At 42.0% G+C, this 25,809-nt stretch overlaps 1 protein-coding gene across 1 annotated transcript in view; it reads left to right on the top strand.

The window, feature by feature from the left end:
- Positions 1-1,647: 1,647 nt before the first annotated feature.
- The window catches only part of elovl2 (ELOVL fatty acid elongase 2), a 198,171-nt gene continuing 174,009 nt past the window's right edge, over positions 1,648-25,809 (top strand). Inside the window, exon 1 of the mRNA XM_043719004.2 lies at positions 1,648-1,781. Within this exon, the coding sequence (XP_043574939.2) occupies positions 1,764-1,781 (18 nt within the window). The 5' untranslated portion in view covers positions 1,648-1,763. The remainder of the gene's footprint in view (positions 1,782-25,809) is intronic.

Raw genomic sequence — 25,809 nt, 5'->3', positions numbered from 1 at the left:
ATCATCCAAAGGTCTGGCAGAAAGATCAGTCCAAACTTTGAACGCAGCCTTAAAGAAACAGCCTATTCAATATCAAACTTTCCCATTTCCTATTTTATTATAAGACCACTCCTCATGCAACTACAGGCATATCTCCAGCAAAGTTGCTCATGAAGAGAAGGTTCAGTACCAGGTTAAATCTGATCTTTCCAGATTTGCGGAAGGAGGGTGAAATTGCATCAGAAATGCCAAACAAGACTCCACTAAATGAGACACAGTTTACTTCAGGAATTAAGTTTGAAATCACAGGAATGGTGCTACATGGCTAAGAGGCATGGTTGCTGTGACGTCAGGTCCAGTGATGTACAAGGTTTGGATAGCTGTGCTGATCCTGAACAAACATGTGGACCATATGAAAGCTGCAAACTCACAAACGGTGAGGGAGCAAAATGGGCCCGGCTCCTCAACAGCCTTTCCCAGTGTTCTGGAACACGAGGGTTCTCCCACTCAGTCAAGTGTTGAAGAGACCTCGGAATCTGAGATGGATACAGAGTATGTTAGTGCCTATAACCCTCTGCCACCTGAAGAGGAGAATGACTTTCTTCTGTGATGCTCTGGTGAGCTCCAGTGCGTTACACACTGCCTGTATCAGAGGTAGAGTTGTAGCAACCTGACCCAGCTCTAAAACGACCAGGAGAAGCTGCAGAAAAAAAAGAAACAGTCTGTGTCCTTGGAAGTTCTTATAACATGGTCAGCCAGGTGGCCCTCATACAATATGATCCCCAGATTGAGGTTGTTGATCTGATCTCATCAGGGAGCCCTGGCTGACAAATATAAACAGGAGTGTCAGAGGTTCTGCTCACTCTGAGGAAGCTGGAAGCTGACAAACCTCATTCCTAATGAAGGACTAATCCCCGAAATGCCAGTTCTCCTGTTCTTCGGATGCTGCCTGACCTGCTGCACTTTTCCAGCACCACACTCTTCGACTCGAAGCTGGATCCGTGTCAAGGACTTCTAACATGGCCTGAAAGACCTCTTCTGTACAGTATGATTCTACAATTCAAATGAAGTGATGGACTGGTGGGTATGTAACATAATAGCATTTTCACAAAGGACAAAAATATCTGTTTTGTAACTAGTCGACAATACACAAACGTAGTTATGTGCTGCATGTTATAATATGTCATTGTATTGGTGTTTTGATTTCTTTAGTGTTAGATTCACGTTAATTTTCAAATGTTAAAAAGAGGGTGACGTTGGACAAGCGTTTGGAAAACACTGCTTTAAATGCAAAAAATGAGTACATGTCGCATGATCAAACACTTAGAAATGCCTAGAGCATGGCACCTCCATGAATCAGAGCTTCAGTTATTCAGAGGTAGACCCTCGACAATGTGACATTCAGAAGCTATACACTTCCATGAAGGTTGCAAACGCATCATAAATTGCCACGTGATAAGTATGGGTAGCATAACTTGATCCCACTTCTCCCACCTGGGAATGAGTGGGTGAACGTGGTCACCCCTGTTGTCTGTGTGAATCTCAGCGCCTACAACCAAGCGGCAGGGAGCACAAGCATGCACTCCTGAAAGCAGGGCCCCAGCTGGGCGCGGACGCCGGCCATTGCCATGGAGAGTGTCAGCCAATGAGGTAAGCTGGCCGGGCCGGAGCGAGCCTGTTTCACAAATTCGGGGGCTCGATTTGTTCTTCGTGTGAAAAAAGGACGAATAAACGAGCTGCACAGGTTCTCAGTACAATACCGAGGACAGCGCACACCCAGCAAGATGATGCACATGATCCTGGTAAGCCAGCCGCAGGTGCATCCATATCATTTCTTGTTTTCCGTAGCATTCAAAATCGGATCTTATTAACTTTGTTCACCCTGTTTTTATGAGTAATATTTTATGCGTTCATTGCCAACTGGTGAAATATTAGATTGGATGTTGTGCTCAGTCAATGATATTGAAAGCGTTTGTTGTAAATTTCACAGCGTATTCACGCTGGATCTTTCAAGCCATTGTCAAAGCTCGGGATCTGAACTGAGCTTGGTTGAAAACACAAATAGTCCACCTTGGAGTCCAGGCTTTCCTTCGACCGACAGTATTTTGTAAAATAACTAACAATTATTTATTTAATACCTGATCATAAGATAATTGATTTCTTTTTTACTCCAATTTCATTCTCTGTATCAAACTAACTCAATTTTTAATGCGAGAAATCTAATACTCCCGTGAAAATATAAACACAATTATTGTGTATAACGTATTTATTTCGTAACATTCTCATCTCGTCCCTCTTATTCCCCGAGTTATTGTCTGAATGAAGTATTGTAACTGAGTAAGACCTACGCCCATTGATTTCCACCATTGCCTTGGAATAAGTATTTTAAAAAAGACGTTTGAATAAAGAAAATGCACACCCGAGTAGCTTTTCTTAACGTTGCATTGTGCGAATGAATAGAAATTGATGAAATAAGAGAAGATTGTTCTGGATAATAGAATTCACCAAGTAACCCACTTTCTCGAGAAGGAGCACTGAGAATCTTTGGTATAGCTTTGAGGAGTATAACTCACCACCACGGCTTTCCTTGTCTTTATTGGACTCTAGCTACATCAGTAAGACCGACGTTGAGATACAAATATTGTAGAGCAGCCTATTGACTAGTTAATTTCTTTATTGTTTGAAGACTAAATGTGAATGGCTTGTAAAACAAACCATTTTCCATTTTAATGGTAAATACATTTTGGAAAGTAATCGTAAGTTGGATATTTCCAATCACCCTGTTCATACTTGTTACTACACACCTCTGGAGCAGGTTGGACTTGAATCTAAACTGGGAACAGATACATGATTTGCAAACTAAACCATTTGATATTATCGACCCCAAAATAATGAATGTATTAAGCTCAACTGTGCCAGTAAAAAGTGTTTGTAAAAAAAAAAGTAATGGTAGTTTAAGTGCTTAGTTACTTCTGGCTATGTTTTGTGAAATGACAAACACACTTCAATAAATAGACAAGGAAATTGGGGATAATGGGATGAATACATTGTTCAAAACAAGTACAAGGCGTATGGAATTTTAAAATTATCTTTGTGAATTTCACAGACAAATCAATTTATTGGCTTGCACAATATTCATTCATTTTGGATAGCCAGTTTGTGATTTTTGGATACTTGTTTGATTTTTAACATTTGTAAAAATATTTTTTCTAATAGTGAGAGAACTTGCTGAGTAACTCGCTGGGGTTTTCTGTATGAATTATTATCTCCAACAATGTTGAATTGCTGTCAAGTTACTGTAAAATATCCCTCATAAAAGATCAAAAATGAATACCTTCTCTGGCAGACTTTCCCATGTGATACCTACTAACAGGTTCAGAGTCTTAGGTAGATAGGATAGTGAAGAAGGTGTTTGGTATGCTTTCCTTTATTGGTCAGAGTATTGAGTACAGGTGTTGGGAGGTCACGTTGCAGTTGTACAGGACATTGGTTAGGCCACTGTTGGAATATTGTGTGCAGTTTTGGTCTCCTTCCTATCAGAAAGATGTCGTGAAATTTGAAAGGGTTCAGAAAAGATTTACAAAGATGTTGTCGGGATTACAGGGTTTGAGCTATGGGGAAAGGCTGAATAGGCTGGGGTTATTTTCCCTGGACTGTCAAATGCTGAGGGCTGACCTCATAGAGGTTTATAAAATCATGAGGGGCATGGATAGGATAAATAGATAAAATCTTTTCCCTTGGGTGGGGGAGTCTAGAACTAGAAGGCACAGGTTTAGGGTGAGTGGGGAAAGATATAAAAGGAACCTAAGGGGCAACGTTTTCACACACAGGGTAGTGCATATATGGAATGAGCTGCCAGAGGAAGTGATGGAGGCTGGTACAATTGCAACATTTAAAAGTCATATGGATGGGTATATGAATAGGAAAGATTTGGAGTGATATGGGCCACGTGCTGGCAAATGGGACTAGATTAGGTTGGGATATCTGTTCGGCATGGACGAGTTGGACCGAAGGGTCTGTTTCTGCACTGTTCATCTCAGTGACTCTATGGATTCCCACATTAACATTTTGGATTTAAAGAAACGCAACTGAATAGGCACAAGGACAAATCTGGCCCTAATGGACTGGGCAAGACATGGCAGAAGTTTAAGGAGATGCTCAATTGCTCCAACTAAAAGATATTGTATTCCAGAAAGAAAGTAAGATTGTAAAAGGGGGAGACTATCCATGGCCATACAAGGAAGTTAAAGATAACTGAAGATAAGAAATAAGATATTGCAAAGGTGAGAGGCATGTTGGAAGATTAGGAAAATTTTAAAGATTAACAATGGATTACTAAAAACAAAATCATACATGAACAGAGGTAAATTATGAAAGAAAACTTGTGCAAAGTATAAACATGGATAGTAAAAGCTTGTCTAAATATATAAAAGCAAACAGAGTAGCTAAATCAATGTTAGTCCCTTGGAGGATGAGACTGGGAAGGTAAATCAATACTTTTCTTCAGTTTCACGCAACAGATAATGCAAAGACTATAGAAAAGGAGGAACTTGGAATAATCATCATCACTAGGGATACATAGGACATAGAACATTACAGTGCAGTACAGGCCCTTTGACCCTCGATGTTGCACCGACCTGTGGAAACAATCTGAAGCCCATCTAACTTACACTATTCCATTCTCTTCCATATGCCTATCCAATGACCCTTGAAACACCCTTAAAGTTGACGAGTCTACTACTGTTGCAGGCAATACATTCCATAACCCTACTACTCTTGAGTAAAGAAACTACCTCTGACATCTGTCCTATATCTATCACTACTCAATTTAAAGCTATGTCCCCTCATGCTTACCCTCACCATCCGAGGGAAAAGGCTCCCACTGTCCAACCTATCTAACCCTCTGATTATCTTATATGTCTCAATTAAATTGCCACTCAACCTTCTCCTCGCTAATGAAAACAGCCTCAATTCCCTCAACATTTCCTTGTAAGACCTTCCCTCCATACCAGGCAACATCCTAGTAAATCTCCTCTAAACCCTTTCCAAAGCTTCCACATCCTTCCTATAATGCAGTGACCAGAACTGTACACAATACTCCAAAAGTGGCCGCACCAGAGTTTTGTACATCTGCAGCATGGTCTCATGAATGACCATGAAAGTCCCTCCTTCTGAATCTTGGCCCTCACTGAGACATAGTGATCCTCAGGTTAAATGAGTTTGCTCTCTCTGAGACCATGGTGACTTTACCTTGACAATAAAAACAACAGAAATACTCCAGAGGGCTGTCAGCCTCAGTGGAGAGAGAAATAGAGTTAATGTTTCAGGTCAGAAAGTTTTCATCAGGATTTCATCATTTATATTCTCCATGTCTCTGGGAGTCACCTAGTAGTGAGTGAGGCAGTCATCACGCAAGGCACAAATGCTAACCTGTATAATTGTGGGCTGGGAGGAGGATGCTGGTGTCCATTTGCAGAATCCAGTGTCATGACAGCAGGGACACAGAGAGGCAACATCCCTACCCCACTCCTCAATTCCACTGCCAAACCACCACCACCACCACCACCAGGCCCCTGAACTACTTGTGACCAGGCTCCCTTGGTGAACCTATGCTTCTCCTTGTTTGCATTGCTGGCATCTGCAGCCATTGTTGTGGTTCTGTTCACCGAGCTGGGAATCCGCGTTGCAGATGCCCCGCCCCCCCGTCCAGGCGACACCCCCAGCGCCCGGGAGCCCCCCACAAAGTGCCTCCGCGATGCCTCCTCCAGCATCCACAGTGGCCTGTCTCCGCTGCCCCCGGCTGCCAGCTCCAGCCGTCCGCCGCAGCGGTCGGCACACCGGGTCCAAGTCAATGTGGTCCTGTTCTGTCCTATGGTGACAGCCTGTTCTATGGTCCGGGTCCATTCCTGATTGGTGGTTTTTGAAATTAACGATTTTTGGCGCGCAATTTCTTGTCTGTATTTGTGAAGTCTGTTGTGAGCGTCTGTAATCATTACCTGGATCATCCTGAATCCATTCTGTCTGGCTGTGTCCTGGCTTGTGGGTTGTTTACTGGCGGTCTGTATCTGACACATGGTGGAAGGATTCGATTCTTTCTGCATTCGTGCAGGAACTGGAGTTGTTCGTATGTGGCGCTTAGGCAGTTGGCACAGGGTTCCCATTTCCTGGCTTGTCTCAATACCAAGTCCTGAACTACGAAAGCAACCACCCCAACACACAAAAAAGAAGTTGCATCAAGACACTGTTCAAAAGGGCCACAACACACTGCAGTACACCAGAACTGCAAAAAGTGGAAGAAGAACACCTATACAATGTATTCGCCTAAAACGGATACCCGCACAATTTCATCAACAGATGCCTAAGGGAAAAACAACGGAATGAGGACATGCCGCAACCCAAAGGACTAACCACACTACCATACATCAAGAGCATTTCGGAACTGACAGCCAGACTACTGCGACCACTAGGACTCATAACAGCACACAAACCAACAGCCACTCTCAGACAACAACTCACCAGAACGAAGGACCCGATACCCAGCATGAGCAAAACCAAGGTAGTGTACAAAATCCCATGCAAGGACTGCACAAAACACTACATAGGACAAACAGGAAGACAGCTAACGATCCGCATCCATGAACACCAACTAGCCACGAAACCAGCTGTCCTTAGTAGCCACACACTCAGATGACAAGCAACATGAATTCGACTGGGACAACACTACTATTATAGGACAAGCCAAACAAAGAACAACCAGGGAATTCCTAGAGGCATGGCACTCATCCGCAGATTCAATCAATAAGCACATCGACCTGGACCCAATACACCGACCACTGCAACGGACAGCCGGAACCGACAACCGGAAGCCGTAGAGACAAACCACCACAAATGCTGGAGGAAACACCACAAAAGCGCCCCACAGGAGGCCCCTAAGCACCGAGGACGCCACCCAGACAGGGGACGAAACGTCCGCAACACAAACTCCCAGCTCGGCGAACAGAACCACAACAACGAGCACCCGAGCTACAAATCTTCTCACAAATTTTGATCTGCAGCCATTCCAATTGGCACTGCCAATGAAGAGCTGCTAACCTCGGAGTGCCCAGCAGTTCTTGGGAGAGGAATTTCCAGACCTTCCTACTTAGCAGTGATCCTTCCTCAGAGGAGCATTCAGGGGACTCATGCAGTCTCTAGTTTGTGGGCGAGATCTCCACAGCCTGTATTAAATACCACATTTTGTTTCACAGTGTCATGTAAAGTCACAAATTGCCAGACATTTCACTCAGAAGAACAAAATGTGTGCTGTTTGTAATGATTGGACTGAAGTCAGCCAGGTGGACTTCATAGAATATGAGTTCTCTGATTGGGGCTGTTGACTTGCTCCAGTCAGAGAGCCCTGGCTGACAAATATAAACAGGAGTGTCAGAGATTCTGTTCATTCTGAGAGCTGGCTCTAAGGAGGCTGGATCAGTGTCAGGGATACTCCGTGTGTAAATCAAGGATGACTTGGTCTTGGGATAAAGGCCTGTGCAGAGTTATTTCACTGTTTTTACCTGAAATATTCTGCTGACCCTGAAAACAGTTGAGGACTATGCCAGCTTAGTTTGAAGAACACCCTTAGATATGATTGATCAGAATTGTTATGACACAGAAGGATGCCATTTGGCCCAATTTATCTGCACTGGCTCTTCAAATGAACATCGTCACTTAGTGCCAGTCTCCTGCTTTATCCCCGTACCCTTGCACATTATTTCCACCCAAATCACCATCCAAAGCCCATTGAATGTCTCAATTGAACCTGCCTCCACCACATTTCCAGGCAGTGCATTCCATACCAGAGCTGAGTGAGAAAAACGTTTTCTCATACCACACTTGCTTTTTTGCACATCATTACAAAATTGGGATTCAGGGTAGACACATCTCTGCAGCCTGATGGTCTACATTCTTGGGTCTTAGAGGAAGTGGCAGCAGCTGTTATGGTTATAATATTCCAAAATTCCCTGCTTGTAGGAAAGGATCCAGTGAATTAGAAAAATGCTAACATAACACCTTTATTCAAAAATGGAGAGAGGCAGAAAATAGGAAACTACAGACTGGTTAGTTTAACCTAGTTTTTGGAAAACTGTTGGGATTCCATTATTGAGAAAGTAAAACAGGATATCTGGAAAACCAAAATGCGACCATCAGAATCAAGACAATTTTCTATAGGATAAATCACATTTGACGAGTTTACTAGAGTTCTTCGGAGATGTAATCAGTAAAGTGGATAATGGGGATCCAGTGGATGTGATAAATCTGGACTTCCAGAAGGCATTTGATAAGGTGCCACACAATAGGTTAATACATAAAATAAGATCACATGGGATTAATGGTAAATTATTAGCTTGGATAGAGGGTTGGCTAACCAACAGAAAGTAGTGAGTCAAGATAAATGGATGCTTTTCTGGTTGGCAAAATGTAACTAAGAGAGTGCCACAGGTTTCGGTGCTCATTACAACCTGTATTAATGACTTGAATGCTGCGATAGAAAATATGACAGCCAAATTTGCAGATAATTCAAATACAAGTGGGAAAATAATTTGCAATGAAGAGATAAGGAATTTACAAATGGATATGGATAGTGTCAGTGAATGGGCCAAAATTTGTCAGATGAAGTTTAGTATGGATAAGTGTGAGGTTATACATTTTTGTTGGAGGAATATAAAGGCAACTTATCATCTAAATGGAGAGGAACTTCAGAAGGCTTCAATGTGGAGGGATCTGGGTGTCCTCATGCATGAATCATGGAAAGTTAATATTTGGGCACAGCAAGTAATAAGGAAGGTTAATGGAATTTTGGCATTTATTGCTAACGGAGTAGAGTATAAAGTAAGTGTTGCTGCAACTGTACGAAACATTATTGAGACCACACTTGGAGTATTGCAGACAATTTTGGTCACCTAGAGGGATGTAGTTGCATTGGAGACAATTCAGAGTAGATTCATTATACTGATTTCATAAATGAGATTGTCTTAAGAGAGATTGAGCAGCTTAGGCCTGTAGTCTCGGGTTTAAAAGAATGAGATCTAATTGAAATACGTAAAATGCTAAGGGGGATTGATAAAGTAGATGTAGAAAGGATGTTTCCTCATGTGGGACAATCTAGATTGAAACATAATAGTTTCAGGATAAGTGATAGCAGATTTAAAACAGAAATGAAGAGAAATTGCTTTTCTCAAAGGGCCATGAACTGTGGAATTCTCAGAACGTGGTTAATGCTGGGAGATTGAGTAAATGTAAGGAGAAGATAGACAGACAGATAGGTTTTTAATTAGTAATGGGTTGTAGAGTTATGGAAAGCAAGCAGAAAGGTTGAGTTGAGGCCAAGATGACATCAGCCATGATTATATCAAATGGCAGAGCAGGTTTCAAGGCCTCCTGCTCATAGTTTTTACATTAGCACTACTTCCTTGCGGCCTATTTGATAAGTCTTATTACCAATCTCAATATTCACCATCTCTGTAACAAGGTAGTGTCACTTAAAAGTTTTGCGCAGCGAATCATACTTCAAAACATGAAATTACAAGTGTTAATAGGAGATGCGCTTTCCCACTGTCACATCTTATTCAGTTGTGCATCTGAAATTCTATTTAATTTTTAAAAATGGGTGTGTATTACATTGAATAATGGTGACAAAGCATTTTTCTATTTTGGTACAACGAAGAGCTTTTGTTTTGAATGTGTTGTTCCTTGCTTACCAGCAGTACGCTTTGTTTTTGTTCTTTCATGAAATATGGTTATGACTGGCAAGGCAGTATTTTGTTGCCCATTCTGAATAACTCTTAAAAAGCTGGTGGTGAGCCATCTTCATCTGGTGGAGGTACACTGTGGTTATTCCAAGATTTTGATCTGGTGATAATAAAGGAATGGCAAGTGGACAAGCTGATCAAGTGGACAGTTTTGTCCTGGATGACGTTGAATTTCTTGTGTTGTTGGAGTCATACCTGTCCAGATAAGTGGAGATCCAACCCTGTGTAGATGGCACACAGACTTTGGGGAATTGCGTAATTCCTAGTACGTGACCTGTTGTAGTTGAGATAATTATATGGATCATTAATGGTAATCCCAGAATGTTGATAGCAGGGTAATTTAGTGATGTCAATGCCAATGAATATCATGGGGTAGTGGTTAGATTTTTTCTTGTTGGAGATGCCACACAAGTGCCAACAATGTTAATTGCCATTTATCAATTCAATCTGAAGAAGGGTATAGATGGTAGTTGGCAGCAGGTTTTCTGATTTTTGGAGTTTCATGGCACCTGAGTCATAGTTGACCATTCTCAGGTCAAATCCCTCATGATTGTAGCACTGCTGCCATGTGTGGTGAGTATGTCCTGCTGGCAGATGGTAATGGGTGATACCTGGAACATTAACTATAAGGAATGTTACTATGACTATGGCAAGTTGTTACTTGACTAACCTATGAGACAGGACTTCCAGTGTTGAAACATGCCTCCAGATTTGGGTGGCACTGTGGCTCAGTGGTTAGCACTGCTGCCTCACAGTGCCAGGGACCCGGGTTTGATTTCACTCTGAGGTGACTGACTGTGTGGAGTTTGCACACAGTGTCTAGGTTGATTACGTTAAAAATCACACAACACCAGGTTATAGTCCAACAGGTTTAATTGGAAGCACACTAGCTTTCGGAGCGACGCTCCTTCATCAGGTGATTGTAGGTTGATTACAGTAGTCTAACTGGTTTTAATTCTTTTGATTTTTCTGGAGTGGCACATCTGAGTGTCTTGATAGGCCACTTTAGTGGGATGTTAAGACTAGGTCTGGATTGATTTGTAGGCCAAACCAGGTAAGGATGGAAGATTTCCTTCTCTTAATGAGCTTGTGGGAAACGACCAAGGAGAATTCTTGGAGAAGTCGGTTCAGTCACCACAACTGAGAAGAGAATCACAGGCATAGGTTTGGCTGCTTAGGAATCAGGCTTGTAGACTGAGTGAATAGTATCAGGAGTGGGATAAAGTACTTTTTGTGTTTGTGTTTGCTAGGACTAGAGAACAGGAGTGAGACACCTTAGTTTGATGACTAGTGGATTAGGTTGTGTAATCAGTTCCTGGATTGTTGTCTGATGTAGATAAGGTTCAGTGTGAGAACTTGGCCCCATGGAATGCTCCTCCTGCAATATGTGGGAAATCAAGAATACTTTCAATGTCCATGCTGCCTACATATGTGTTCAGCTACAGCTCTTGATTTGCCTTATGGGGTGAATGGAAATGCAGATGGTCTCACCATGGAGTATCCATAAGGTTGAGAAAGTCATGGATAGCAGGTTTGGTGATCTTGTCACATCACCAGTAAGGTCTATACTGACAGAGAACATAGAACATTACAGTACAGTACAAGCTCTTCGGCCCTAGATATTGCGGTGACCTGTGAAACCAATCTGAAGCCCATCTAATCTGCACTTCCATTACATTTATCCAATGACCATTTAAATGCCCTTAATGATGGCAAGTCTACTACTGTTACAGGCAGGGCATTTCAGGCCCTTACTACTCTCTGAGTAAAGAACCTACCTCTGACATCTATCCTATATCTATTACCCCTCAATTTGAAGCTATGTCCCCTCATGCTAGCCATCAACATCTGAGAAAAAAGGCTCTCACTGTCCACCTTATCTAATCCTCTGATCATCTTGTATGTCTCAATTAAGTCACCTCTCATTCTTCTCTCTAACGAAAACAGCCTCAAGTCCCTCAGCCTTTCCTCATAAGACCTTCCCTCCATACCAGGCAACATCCTAGTAAATCTCCTTTGAACCCTTTCCAAACCTTTTACATCTATCCTATAATGCAGTGACCAGAACTGTATGCAATACTCCAAATGTGGCCGCACCAGAGTTTTGTACAGATACAAAATGATCTCATGGCTCCGAAACCCAATCCCTCTGCCAAAAAAAGCTAACACACTGTACGCCTTCTTAACAACCCTATCAATCTGGGTGGCAACTTTCAGGGATCTATGTACCTGGACACTGAGATCTCTCTTCATTTCCATACCACCAAGAATCTTACCATTAACCCAATACTCTGCATTCCTGTTACTCCTTCCAAAGTGAATCCTCTCACACTTTTCTGCATTAAACTCCATTTGCCACCTCTCACCCCAGCTCTTCAGTTATCTATGTCCCTCTGTAACCTGCAACATGCTTCCACACTATCCACAACTCTACCGACCTTCATGTCATCCACAAATTTACTAACCCATCCTTCTACACCCTCATCCCGGTCATTTGTAAAAATACAAGCAGCAATGGCCCCAAAATAGATCCTTGTGGTACACCACTAGTAACTGTCCTCCAGGATGAACATTTCCTATCAACCACCACCTCTTCTTACAACTAGCCAATTTCTTATCCAAACTATGAAATCACCCTCAATCCAATGCCTCCGTATTTTTTGCAATAGCTACCGTGGGGAACCTTTCAAATGCTTTACTGAAATCCATATACGTGACATTAACCGCTTTACCCTCATCCATCTGTTTGGTCACCTTCTCAAAAAACTCAATAAAGTTTGAGATGCATGACCTATCCTTCACAAAACCGTGTTGACTATCCCTAATCAAATGATTCCTTTCTAGCTGTTTATAAATACTATACCTTATAATCCTTTCCAACACTTTACCTATAACCAAAGTAAGGCTCACTGGTCTATAATTACCAGGGTTGCCTCTACTCCCTTTCTTGAACAAGGGAACAACATTTGCTCTCCTCCAGTCTTCTGGCACTATTCCTGTAGACAATGTTAACATAAAGATCAAAGCCAAAGGCTCTGCAATCTCCTCCCTAGCTTCCCAGAGAATCTTAGGATAAATCCCATCCAGCCCTTGGCATGTATCTATTTTCACACTTCCCAGAATTGCTAACGCCTCCTCCTTGTGATCCTCAATCCTGTCTAGAGAAGAGTTCGGTGACCACCAGCAAGATGAGTAGGTGGGGCAGGTAGTGCAGGAATCCCCTGTGGCCATTCCTCTCTCTAAACAGGTATACTGCTTAGATATTGTTCGGGGTAATGGTTTGTCAAGGGATAGCAGCAGTAGCAGCCAGGTTGGTGCTACCCAGACTGGCACTGTTGTAAGCAGGGATGGTTGAAGTGTAGACGAGCACTTGTGGCAGTGGGCTCATTAATAGAGGGCACAAATAGATGTTTTTGTAGCTGCAAGTGAGACACCAGGATGGTGTGTTGCCTCCCTTATGCCAGAGTCAAGGATGTCTGAGCAGGCATGGCATATTCTGAAAGGAGAGGGTGAGCAGTCAGAGGTGGTTATCCATATTGGTACTAGCGACTTGGGATAAAGACAGATGAAGTCCTGCAAAGGAGTTCAGGGCATTAGGTAGGAAGTTGCAAAGTAGGACCTCTAGGGTTGTAATCTTGGGATTATGTCCTGTGGTATGTGTCAGTGAGACTATGAATCGGAAGTTAATCGAGGTAAATACATAGTTGGGGAACTGATATGGGGGAGGGCTTCAGGCAAGTAGATTATTGGAATGTCTTCTGGGGGGACATGGGACCTGTTCAAGAAGAACATCTTGCATCTAAACAAGGGGGAGACCAATATCCTGGTAGGGAGGTTTGTTAATGCCACTTGTGGGGGTTTAAACAAATGTGGTAGAGGGTAGGAACCAGAGCAGTAGGCCTGCAAGTTAAAATGCCTAAGGAGGAGTCAGAGACTAAGGCCAAGGAAGAGCAGAGTGTGCAGAGGTTACTGAACATGGCAGCACTGGCTGTCTGAGGTGTATTTGTTTTTTTTTTATAGATATTTTTATTAGAGATTTAACATTTTTACAAGTTTACAAAAATAAACAAAACTCTCAAATACAAACATTGATATACAATTAAATCAAATATACAATAGCCAAAATTTAACAAAATAAAAAATACCGGAAAAGGAAAAAAAAAACAAAACTCAGCTATCTACTAATCTAACCTACAACTAACCAGAGTGTATATTTAAGTCTCTTACATGCTCGGAATGTGTTAACATCAAATGTAATAAAACCCGTATTCGTGCGGGATTCCTCTCCTAAGGGGCCCCGGACCAGCCAGGTTTGTAATTTCAATTAAATAAAAGCCCTTGTTAGGATAGCCGAAATATCTGTATTTATGTAATTCAAGAAGGGCTGCCATATTTTATAAAATAATTCGGTCTTTCGGTGCACCATATTTGTAAGGAAGTCAAGGGGAATACATTCCATAATTAATCTGTGCCAATTTGAAAGTCCAGGGGGGCCCTCAGCCACCCAGTTCACCAAAATATTTTTCCTTGCACAGAAAGAGAGAATAGAAAATAGTCTCTTCCCGTACATGTCCAGGGAGGGAAAGTTCGAAAAGCCCAAAAGGAGAGATACAGGGTCCACTTTAATTTCCATTCCTAAAATTTCTGTCAGGGTACTTGCTACTTTAGTCCAATATCTACGGATCTTATGACAGGTCCATAGGCAATGTACAAGAGTGCCCACCTCTATTTTACATTTAGGACACATTGGAGATGCTCCTGCCTTAAATTTTGCCAATTGATCTGGTGCTATATGGGCCCTATGAAGTATCTTCAGCTGGATAGCCTGGGTTCTGTTACAGATAGTAATTCTTCTAGCGTTTTCCCAAATATCATTCCATGTTTCTATAGAGATTTCTAGTCCCAAATCCTGATCCCATGTTTTAAGCAGATTATTCATATCTCCCGATACTTCATCATGTAGTAAATGATAAATATTACTGACGGAAGATACCCCCACTGGTCGTAGGACACTACATTCTCTACCTGATAACGTAGTCGTCTTCTGTATATAGTCTCGAATTTGGAAGTATCGAAAGAGGTCTCCATAGGTAATCCGAATTTCTGATGCAGCTGTTCAAAAGACATTAGGACCCCATCTTTAAATAGGTCCCCTAGACATGAGATACCCCTGGATCTCCAGAGTTCAAAAGTGGCATCTGTAAACCCCGGTTGGAATCCCCATGCTCCCACTATCGGTGCATAGGGTGATGTTTTATGTGAATTACCCTCATTTTGCTGCATTATATTCCAAACCTTTATTGTGTTTAGTATTATAGGGTTTTTACAGTGATCTGTAATGATTTTCCTCTTGTCTGAAAATAAAAGGTTAATAAGTGGGTATTTTACTTGAGAGGCCTCGATGTCCAACCAGATTGATTGTGGGTCAGACAAGACCCAATCAGCTATGTAACTTAATAGGGAACTTAACTGATATTTCCTAAAATCTGGGAAGTCCAATCCTCCCCTTGCCTGTGGAAGCTGTAGCTTCTTCAGCTTAATGAGGGGCCGTCTATGAGTCCAGATAAAGGAACCCAGCCAGCCATATAATTTACGTAGAGCCAGCCTCGGCAGCATCACCGGAAGCATTCTCATAGGATATAGGAGACGGGGCAGGACATTCATTTTAATTAGTGCTATTCTACCCAACCAGGAAATTGGAAGGTCTCCCCATCGCTGGAGGTCCTGCCTTATCCTTTCCAGTAAATGCACAAAATTAGCCTTATATAACTGACCAAATACTGGGTTAATAAAAATGCCTAAATATAAGAAGCCCTCCAGGGACCAATGAAAGGGAAAAAGGGATCCGTCCACTAAGTGGGGTATCATAGCAAGACCACCCATTGGCATAGCCTCCGATTTTGAAAAATTAATTTTATAGCCTGAGAATGCGCTAAATGTATTAATAACTTGCATTAAGCGAGGTACGGACATCAGAGGATTACTGAGGAATAGAAGAACATAAAAGGGTAATTTTATGTTTGCCTGTACCAATCCTCGGAGCCGTTATATTAGGATCAGCTCGTATAGCTTCTGCTTGTGGTTCAATTATTAGCGTGAATAACAATGGCGAGAGAAGACATCCCTGACGGCAGCCCCTACCCACATTGAAGCTATCCGAATCTAATCCATTGGTAACCACAACTGCTTTGGGATCACTATACAATGTTGAGACCCATTTGGTAAACACCTTTCCAACGTCAAACCTTTCCAATGTGTAAAACAAATATGACCATTCAACCCTATCAAATGCCTTTTCCGCGTCTAATGAAACTACTACTCCTGGTATCTTTTCCCTGATGACAGGCTTGAATCATATTCAAAACCCTTCTAATATCTACAGCCCTTAATAAACCCTGTCTGATCCTCCTTTATGATATGTAGCAGTACCCTTTCTAGTCTCAATGCTAATATTTTAAAATCTACATTTAGTAAGGATATTGGTCTGTATGATGTACAATCTTCTGGATCCTTTCCTTTTTTAAGGATAAGAGGGATATTTGCCTCTTTCAGCGAAGGCGGGAGATAGCTCTGAATATATGCATAGTTATACATGTCCATAAGTGGACCAGCCAATATTTCTGTGAATTCTTTATAGAATTCAGCTTGAAAACCATCTGGGCCAGGTGCCTTACCGCTCTGAAGTTGCCTAATTGCATCAAGTATTTCCTGGGTTGTTAGAGGAGCATTTAGGACCGATACCTGTTCCGGAGTTAGGCCCGGAAAGGTCAAATTTTAAAAAAATGATTGCATCCTCCTAGTCCTGTCTTCACAATCCTGCGATTTATATAACTCAGAATAAAATTCTCTAAAGATCGCATTAATCTTTTTATGATCATGAGTCAAAATACCCGTACTTTCCTTGATAGACATAATAGTCTGAGGGGCCTTTTTTTTCTTTGCAAGAAATGCTAAGTATCTACCTGGTTTGTCGCCATATTCATATAACCTTTGTTTTGCAAATAATATTTCCCTCTTAGCCGTTTGAGTAAGCGTAGTGTTTAAGAGCTGTCCTAAGAGCCGTAATCCTTTGCAATTTAATAACAGAAGGTCTATCAGTGTATGCTGTTTCAGCTGCTTTTAAACGAGCTTCAAGCAGACGCTGTTGTTCTCCCTTCAATTTTTTCTGGATCGCTGAGTAGGAGATGATCAAACCTCGCGTGTAAGCTTTGATGGTCTCCCACATCATTGATGGGTTGCTAGCCGTACCTGAATTAAATTCTAAACAAGTTTTAAATTCTTGAGAGAAATACTTTACAAATTTACTATCTTTCATTAGGAAGGACTCCATACGCCAATGCCGAGGGGATGTCCCATTGTTCCTCGCCTTAGTTTCCATATATACAGCAGCGTGGTCGGAAATTGCTATACTACCTATTTTACAGGATTATACGGAATTTTAAAAAATTGAGGGGGCAAAAAACATATCAATTCTGGTATGACATTTATGTGGATTAGAGTAGAAAGAAAAATCTCTGCCCTGTGGATGAAGACATCTCCATACATCTACTAATCCTAATTCTTTGTTCAAATCCACCAATTGTCTGGATCTGGGGGATACTCCTGCAGTAATCTTGGGAATCCTATCTGTATCCGGATCCATAATACAATTAAAGTCTCCCCCTATAATTGTATGACGGGCACCAAAAGCCATCAATTTTGAAAAGGCTTCCGTTATAAATTTAAAGGGATGTGCCGGGGGGGCAGTACAAATTTAAAATCCCATATTCCTCTCCATTTATAAGGGTTTTAATCAAAATATATTGTCCAGATTTATCTTTTATCTGATTTAGGATTTTGAAAGGGAAATTCTTCCGAACAAGAATAACAACTCCCCTGCTTTTTGAGCTAAAAGAAGAAAAAAAGGCCTGATCAAATCCGCCCTGTCGTAATTTCAAGTGTTCTTTATCCAACAGGTGTGTCTCCTGTAGGAGAGCTATATCAATTCTTTCCTTCTTTAGACTTGATAATATTTTCTTCCTTTTGACTGGCGAATTACTCCCCTTGACATTCCAGGTGCACCACTTAACCGACTGATCAGCCATAATCATCCGGGCAAATCCGAGACTCCTCAGGAGGGGGAACCCTATCCAGAACATCCCGAGCATAGAGCATATAAAATTCACAAAAATAGAGGCTCTCTAGTACACTCACAACAGTATAATAAAAAAACTATTTCTAAATAATAAAAAAAAATAAAACATATTTAAGTGGAGATTTTCCCCTTGTTCCCAGGGGGTGTCACTTCCTTTCCAAAAGTCCATCATATCCTCTCCCAACCAATGCCCCACCCTTGACCCAGGCGCTCCTCAATAAAATGAGGAGAATCCAGATATAATACAAAGCTAGAGTTAACAGTGAGCACCCTACCCCCACCCATACCAACACCTGGATATATTTGGTAACGTTAATACCATATATAAACGTATAACTATAAAATTACAACCTCAACAAATAATAATTAAATATAATAATACAAAATAACAAGGGAAAAACAACCCCGCTCCTAAAGACAGAGGTAAAATAGAATAAGGTAACCACCTCCCCCCACCAATACTAACCAAACCCTCCGGCTTATATATACATAAAATAATAAAAAAAACCCAACCCCAAGGCGGGGGGAGAAAATCAAATCCCTCTCCCCACCCCCCATGATAGTATTAAATAGTAAGGTAAGAAAAAAGAAAAAAAAAGGGAGGGGATATAAACCGGAGTGGGGGAAAGGCAAACCAACATCCATTATCTCTTACAATTTATCTAAGAGAGTCCAAGAATTCCTTAGCCTTTTCTGGCGATCCGAAGTTATACATGGATCCTTCATGGTTAAAGCGTAGCGTTGCTGGGTAGCGTAAGGAGTATTGAATATTTAAGTCCCTTAAACGCTTTTTCACCTCGTCGAATGCCTTCCTCTTTCGGACCAGAGCTGGGGAAAAGTCCTGAAATAACATGATCTTGGATCCTTTATAGGTCATAGCTTGGGGGTCTTTTCCAAGATTTCTAGAAGCTTCTAGGAGTATCTGCCTCTCCCTATAGCTCTGCAGCTGGAACAGGACCGGGCGTGGGCGCTGGTTCGAGCCAGGCCCGCGTATTGTGACCCGGTTGGCCCATTCTACCCTTACCTGGCCTGATCCAGATTCTAGATTTAAAAGCTGTGGCAGCCACTGCTCGAGGAATGCTGTAAGCTGGCCTTCCTCTTCCCGTTCGGGAAGGCCCAGCAAACGAATATTTTTTCGACAACCTTGATTATCGAGGTCGTCAATGTGATTCTCTAAGGTCCGGACTCGCTGTTCGAGAGTCCGGACCTGATCCACGGCCGATTGTGCTGTAGTTTCAGAGGTCGCGGCCTTTAGCTCCGCCCCTCCAACTCGGCGCTCGATCTCCTTAATGTCTCGGTCGTGCCTCTGCAGCGCGGAGTGAGTCCCATCGATTTTGGGACTCCTCGATAAAAGCGTTGATCTTCGCATCCAGCTTGGAGATTATCTCCACAAGGCTTGTCACTGTAGGTAAGTCCCCCGGGGCAGCTGTGGACGCCTCAGCTGCAGCTGGAGAGGGTGGGGGAGGGATTCCTGCTTGCTGAGAGCTGCGGGGTCCCTTCCCTTTGGTCATTTTTACTAAATATTACTAAATATGTTTAAATGTAATACTAAGCAACTAATTAAATTAAACAGCTACTATGAATGATTTGGTGAGTGTGGTGCGGGTGGGTGACCCACTTTACCCAAGTCTTGGGAGGAGCACTATAGACTCAGACTTGCTGGGTCGCCGCCATCTTGGATCCCCGAGGTGTATTTCTTTTAATGTGAAGAATGACAGTTCAGGCAGATGAACTTAGAACTTGGATTACTACATATAACTATGGTGTTATAGCTATTACAGAAACCTAGTCGAGAAGGGGATAAGACAGGCAGCTTAATGTTCTGGGTTTAGATGTTTCAGGTAAGAGAGAAAAGGATGTTATGTATTACTGATAAAGGAGAATATCACAGCTGTACTGAGGCAGTTGAGGAAATTGCTTGGAGGGCTCACCTAATGAGCCCATATGGGGAGACCTCAGGAATAGGAAGGGTACAATCAATTTGATGGGATTTTACTGCAGGCCTTCCAACAGGTGGCCTGTCTGTCATAAGCTGCTTGTCTTATTCCCTTCTGGTAGAGGGACAGAGGCGTGGACAGTTTATGGAAAAAGGTAAAAACAACAAGGTTGCTGTGGTGGGTAACTTTAATTTTTCCTACACTGTATTGATTGGGACTCGCTTAATGCCAGGGGCTTGGATGGGGGGATATTTGTTAGGTGTGTTCAGGATAGTTTTTGGAAACAATATGTAAATAGTTCAACTGGAGAAGGGGCTATATTAGACTTAGATTAGATTAGATTACTTACAGTGTGGAAACAGGCCGTTCAGCCCAACAAGTTCACACCAACCCGCCAAAGCGCAACCCATCCATACCCCTACATTTACCCCTTCACCTAACACTATGGGCAATTTAGCATGGCCAATTCACCTAACCTGCACATCTTTGGACTTGGTATTGGGAGTGAGCCAGTCAGGTGATCGAAATTTCAGTGGGGACCATTTTGGGAGCAGTGACCATAATTCTGTAAATTTTAATTTACGTATGGATAAGGACAAGTGTAGACCTCAGTGAAAGTATTAAATTGGGGGAAGGCTGTCTACCACGATATTAGGCAGGAACTGGAAAATGTACATTGGGGTGGCTGTTTGGGGAAATCCACATCTGACATGTGGGAATTTTTTAAAGGCCAATTGATTAGAGTTCAGCACCAGCATGTTCCTGTGAAAATGAAGGATAAGGATGGCAAGAGAAATTGAAAACTTAGGAAGAAAAAGGTGGCATAGGTAAGATTTAGAAAACTGAAGACAAACAGAGCTCTCAAAGAATTCAAAGATAACAGGAAAGAACTCAAGCAATGATTTAGGAGGGCTAAAAGAGGTCATAAAATGTCTTTTGCAAACAGGATTAAGCAAAATCCCAAGGTGCTTTGTCCATGTATAAGGAGCAAGAGTAGTTCAGGAAAGGGTAGCATTACTCAATGACAAAGGCGAGAACTTATGTATGGAACTGGAGGATGTGGGTGATTTCCTTAATGAATACTTTGCATTGATAGGAGAAGAACAGGTTGGATGATGAGGGGTATATTGATATTCTAGGGCATGTCAATATAAAAAAGGAAGAGGTGTTATGAAAAACATTAGGGTGGACATGTCCCTAGGACCAATGGGATCCCATAGAATCCTTACAGTGAAGAAAGAGCCATTTGACCCATTGCGTCTGCACTAACCTCTAAAGAGCATCCACCCAGCCTCACCCAATCCCTATAACCCTCAAGCAACTTTTATCATGGCTAACCCACCTAACCTACACTCTAAGGCACAATTTCTAGCATGGCCAATCCACTTAGCATGCACATCTATGGATTGTGGGAGGAAACCAGACCATCTGGAGGAAACCCATGGAGAACTGGCAAGCTCTGCATCAATAGTCACCCAAGATTAGGATTGAACCTGGATTACTGGTGCTGTGAGGCAGCAGTACTAACTGCTGTACTATCATGCCATCCTGCTCCAGTTCTATCCCAGAATGCTGAGGGAGGCAGTTGAGGAAATTGCTGGAGCAGTGTACGTAATCCTCGTTAGTCACAGGAGAGGTACTAGAGCAGTGTAGAATAACCAACAGTGTTCCTTTGTTTAAGAATGGCAACAGGAATAATCAAGGTTATTACTGGCTGGTGAATCTTATGTCATGATCGGAAAATTATTTGGGAACATTCTTAAGGGTAGGATTTATTCATAGTTGGAAAAATATAGATTTATTAGCGATGAGCAACATGAGTTTTTTTGAGGAAGTGAGCAAGTTGATTGAGGACAGAGCAGTAGATGTTGTCTCTAAGGACTTTAGCAATATGTTTGACAAGGTCCCTCATAGCAGGTTGATACAAGATGTGATCAATGGTGAGCTGGTAACATGGATGTAGAACTGACCTCGCCAGGAAGATAGAGACATATGGACCGCGTAGAGGCAAAAGGTTTTAATTTCCCACCTCTCTGCTCTGTCTTCCTCTCCGACCTATCACCTTCACCCCTACCTTCATCTACCTATCGCACTCCTAGCTATCTTTGCTCTACTCCCTCCCATTTATCTCTTAGTCCTGCTGGCCCACAAGTCTCATTTCTGATGAAGAGCTTATGCTTAAAACATCGATTCTCCTCAGATGCTGCCTGATCAGATGTGCTTTTCCAGAACTACACTCTCAACTCTGTTCTGTGTTTGACGTTCTGTGTAACCCCCGGACCAGTGATATTTAAACGAATTATAAACTCATTAAGGATTAGTTGCTGGGGTCTTTCTTCTGTTTTTGTTCCATGTTTAAACCCTTCTGGTGTTTTTCACACTTTGTAACTTTCAAAAGTCTCCATGGACTAGTGTGCAAGTGCTGAAGTAGTTTTTGCTTCGTATTGCAAAGCAGAACAAACTGCGAGAGCAGGATGGCGTAGGCAAGAAGTACTGTCAGCACGGGGTGGCTGTATCTGTTCAGAACTTCCAGGTAGCAATTCTCCTGCTTTACCTTTCACGAAGAACAATTAAGGAATAACCTCCTGAAATCAACATTGAATTTGAACAATTGCTACAGCCACAGCACTAACCACAAGAGTACTGCCAGTGACTGAGAAGGTGATCGTATCAATGAAGATTTCAATGCCTGGCTGCTTTCATATTGGTGCTGGAGATGTTAATGTCCCTCAGTTTACAATATATGCTAAACTGGGTTAAGGCACAGAGCATTTTACTTTAGAGAGAGAAATTAATTTTATTTCTATTTGCCGGACTTAATCATGTTGAATCTATGCATTTTTTTTATGAGTCTCGTGCCTTTGGTCAACAGTCACATGATACCAAGTTGTAGTTCAACAGGTTTATTTGAAATCACAAGCTTTCTGAGCACTGCCCCTTTGTCAGGTGAAGTGAAGAGAAGCACCCAGGCACAGAATTTATGGGCCGAGAGATCAAAAGATTATATACATGGTGTGACTGGGAGTGTTAAATAATGACTGTCTGCAGGCGATCAAAAGACAGTGTGAGTAAAGTGTTGACAGCTGAATAGCACATGAATCCAATTAAATGACATAGAGAGATAATTACAAAAAAAAAGGTGGTGCTGGAAGCAAACCAGTTGGCTAGAATAGCATGATAGGTATAAGAGTAGCATACCAAAGGTCTATCCAAAGTAACAAGTAATTCAAAACTGTACAAACAAATTAAAGTAGAGAGATCATAAGTTATCAAGTGATGTTAAAACAGGACAAAAAGGAAGATTTTACAAATACAGATTAGTATAGTGGGTTTGCATGGAGTGCAACATGAACATAGTTAAGGCCATCTTCATGGGCACAGAACTTGGCTATCAGTCTCTGTTTGGCAATTTTGCATTATTGTGTATCTCAAAGGCTGCCTTGGAAGGCACTTATCTGGAGATGAGAAGCTGAATGTCCTTGACCACTGAAGTGTTCCCTGACTGGGAGGGAACATCCCTATCTGGCAATTGTTGAGGAGTGTCCATTCATCTTTTGTCATTCAACTGCTCACTCTTGGCAATATACCATGCCTCAGAGCATCCTTGCCTGCAGCATATGAAATAGATAACGTTGGTTGAATCACATGAGTATGTGCTGTGTACATGGTAGATGGTGTTCCCATATGTGATGGTAGTATTCATGTTGATGATCTGTCATATCTTGCAGAGATTGCCATGGCAGGGTTGTGTGGTGTTATGATAGATGTTCTCCTGAAGGCTGGCTAGTTTGGCACAAATGATAGTCTGTTTAATGTTTGGCAGTTGTTTGAAGGCGAAAAGTGGGGGTGTCGGGATGTTCGTTGTCATCGGTGACAAGTTGAAGGCTGTGAAGAACATGGTGCAGTTTCTCTGTTCTGGGAAAGTACTGGATGATGAAGGAAGCTCTATCGGTAGTATCCTGTGACTGACTTCTAAGGAGATTGTTGCGATACTTTTGCTGTGGCACATCAGAACTGACTATCAATGAGTTGAGCAGCGTATGCCATTCTCAAGAAGGCATCTTTCAGCATCTTTAGGTGTCCATTGCATTCCTCCTTGTCTAAACAGATCCTGTATATATGCAGGATCTGTCTGTAGGGGATGTTTAGGGTGGAGGCTAGAGAAATGCAACATCATGAGGTTATCCACGGGCTTGCGATTAAAATGAGGTACTGAGGTGTCCATCCTTGCTGGAGGTGAGACTGATTCTGAAGAGTAGTCAGTCATAAGTCTGATAGTGGATGAAACTTGTTAATATCATTGAGTAATTGTTCAGTGACTCTTTGCCATGAGTCCAAAGGAAGATAATCTTGTTGATATATCTGGTGTATAGTGTTGGTTAGAGGTCCATCTCAGCAAAGAAGTCTTGTTCGAACTTGTACATGACCACAATGTCTTTACCTTTGACAACCAGTTCTTCATTCAGACACACGCACAGCCATGGGGACCACATGTTGGCATATTGGGGTGCGAATGTGGTCCCCATGGCTGTGCGTGTGTCTGAATGAAGAACTGGTTGTCAAAGGTAAAGACATTGTGGTCATTGTAGGATGACGTTTGGAAATTGGCAGTTGTTGGTGTTGAGTACTGAGGCTGTAGTAGCAATGCCATTGTTGTGGGGGATGCTGGTGTAGAGTGCCAAAACGCCCATTGTGACGAGGAATGTTCCTCATTTGACTGATTCATGAGTGCTGAGTTTTTGTAAGAAATCTGTAGTGTCACGACAAGGCTGGGGGTTTCAAGGTGCCCTCAACATAGACAGAGAGGTTCTCACTCAAGGTCCTATTGTCTGATATGATGAGACATTGTTATGAAGTAGTGGGTATGTACTATACCTTTAAGAGAGAGTGAAAGCTGTTTTGTACTGACCTGTCATGTGACTGACTAGCAGTCTCAGAGTGTACTGGAAAATTGAAAATATGTAACATTTGGCTATGAAACTAGTACCTGCATTTTGGTTGCAATGTTTTCACAATAGTTTGAATTTAACCAATCAGCTTAAATTATGCCCCAAGATACTAAAACCCTGTTGAATTTGAATTTTACTTTTTTGGGGGCTGCTCATCTCGGGATATGACTCTTGCTTGCGGTGCGAGAGGTCCTGGGTTCAAATCCCCCCAGGAGTCCCCAAACCGTTATGACATGGCGGTGAACCCTTCTGCTAATTAAACCAAACATCCAGAAAAGCTCACCTCCCCTCATAATCTGTTAAAGTATGAATGACAGAGAACTCTAAAATTCCACAATTGAAAGAAAATAGCTAATTTATTCTTTAACTCTAAAAGTGAACATTAAACAACAACTATTCACAACTCTAAGCATCCTTTCTCCTGACTGCTTATTATCTGCCTCCAACTCTATAACAATCTACAGTCCCAATAACCACCTGCTTTAAAATTACATCAACTTAATTTTCAAAACCAGACAGCGGTAGTTTTCTCCCATGTCCTCCTCCCTCTGGCTGTAAATCTCCTTTATTTTGCTGCAAAGATGTTTCATATGAAAGAGGTAGCTTTGATAGAGAGTGTTTTGTTTGCAGTTACTCTGGCAACCAAAGCAACCAAAGCTCAGGTACTTGTTTCACAGCCAAATGTTACAAATTTTCAATTTTCCAGTTCACTCTGAGACTCTAGTCAGTCAATGACAGCTCTCCGTGCAAAACCACTTTTACTCTCTCTTAAATGTACCCCTCACAACAACATCCAGGTGTGTTGGCTTTGTTTATCTTCAGAAGGCAGTAAACGTCTCCTATGCGAGAAGTTTGCAGGTTGAGAGTATATAGGATACTCTGAAGGTCTGGATAAAATGTCTTGATCAGTATGTTGATTTGACAATGTGTTCTTTGGTCAGATTGGCAGGTAGTTTTCTGTACTGTTGCTTGTTCAGTTGTTTTTGATTAGATTAGATTAGATTAGATTAGATTAGATTACT

Source organism: Chiloscyllium plagiosum, unplaced genomic scaffold (assembly GCF_037043375.1).
Source record: "Chiloscyllium plagiosum isolate Xiang-an unplaced genomic scaffold, Cpla_swu_hap1 HiC_scaffold_34, whole genome shotgun sequence".
Lineage (NCBI taxonomy): Eukaryota > Metazoa > Chordata > Chondrichthyes > Orectolobiformes > Hemiscylliidae > Chiloscyllium > Chiloscyllium plagiosum.
This window is presented reverse-complemented; position numbering and strand designations above follow the sequence as displayed.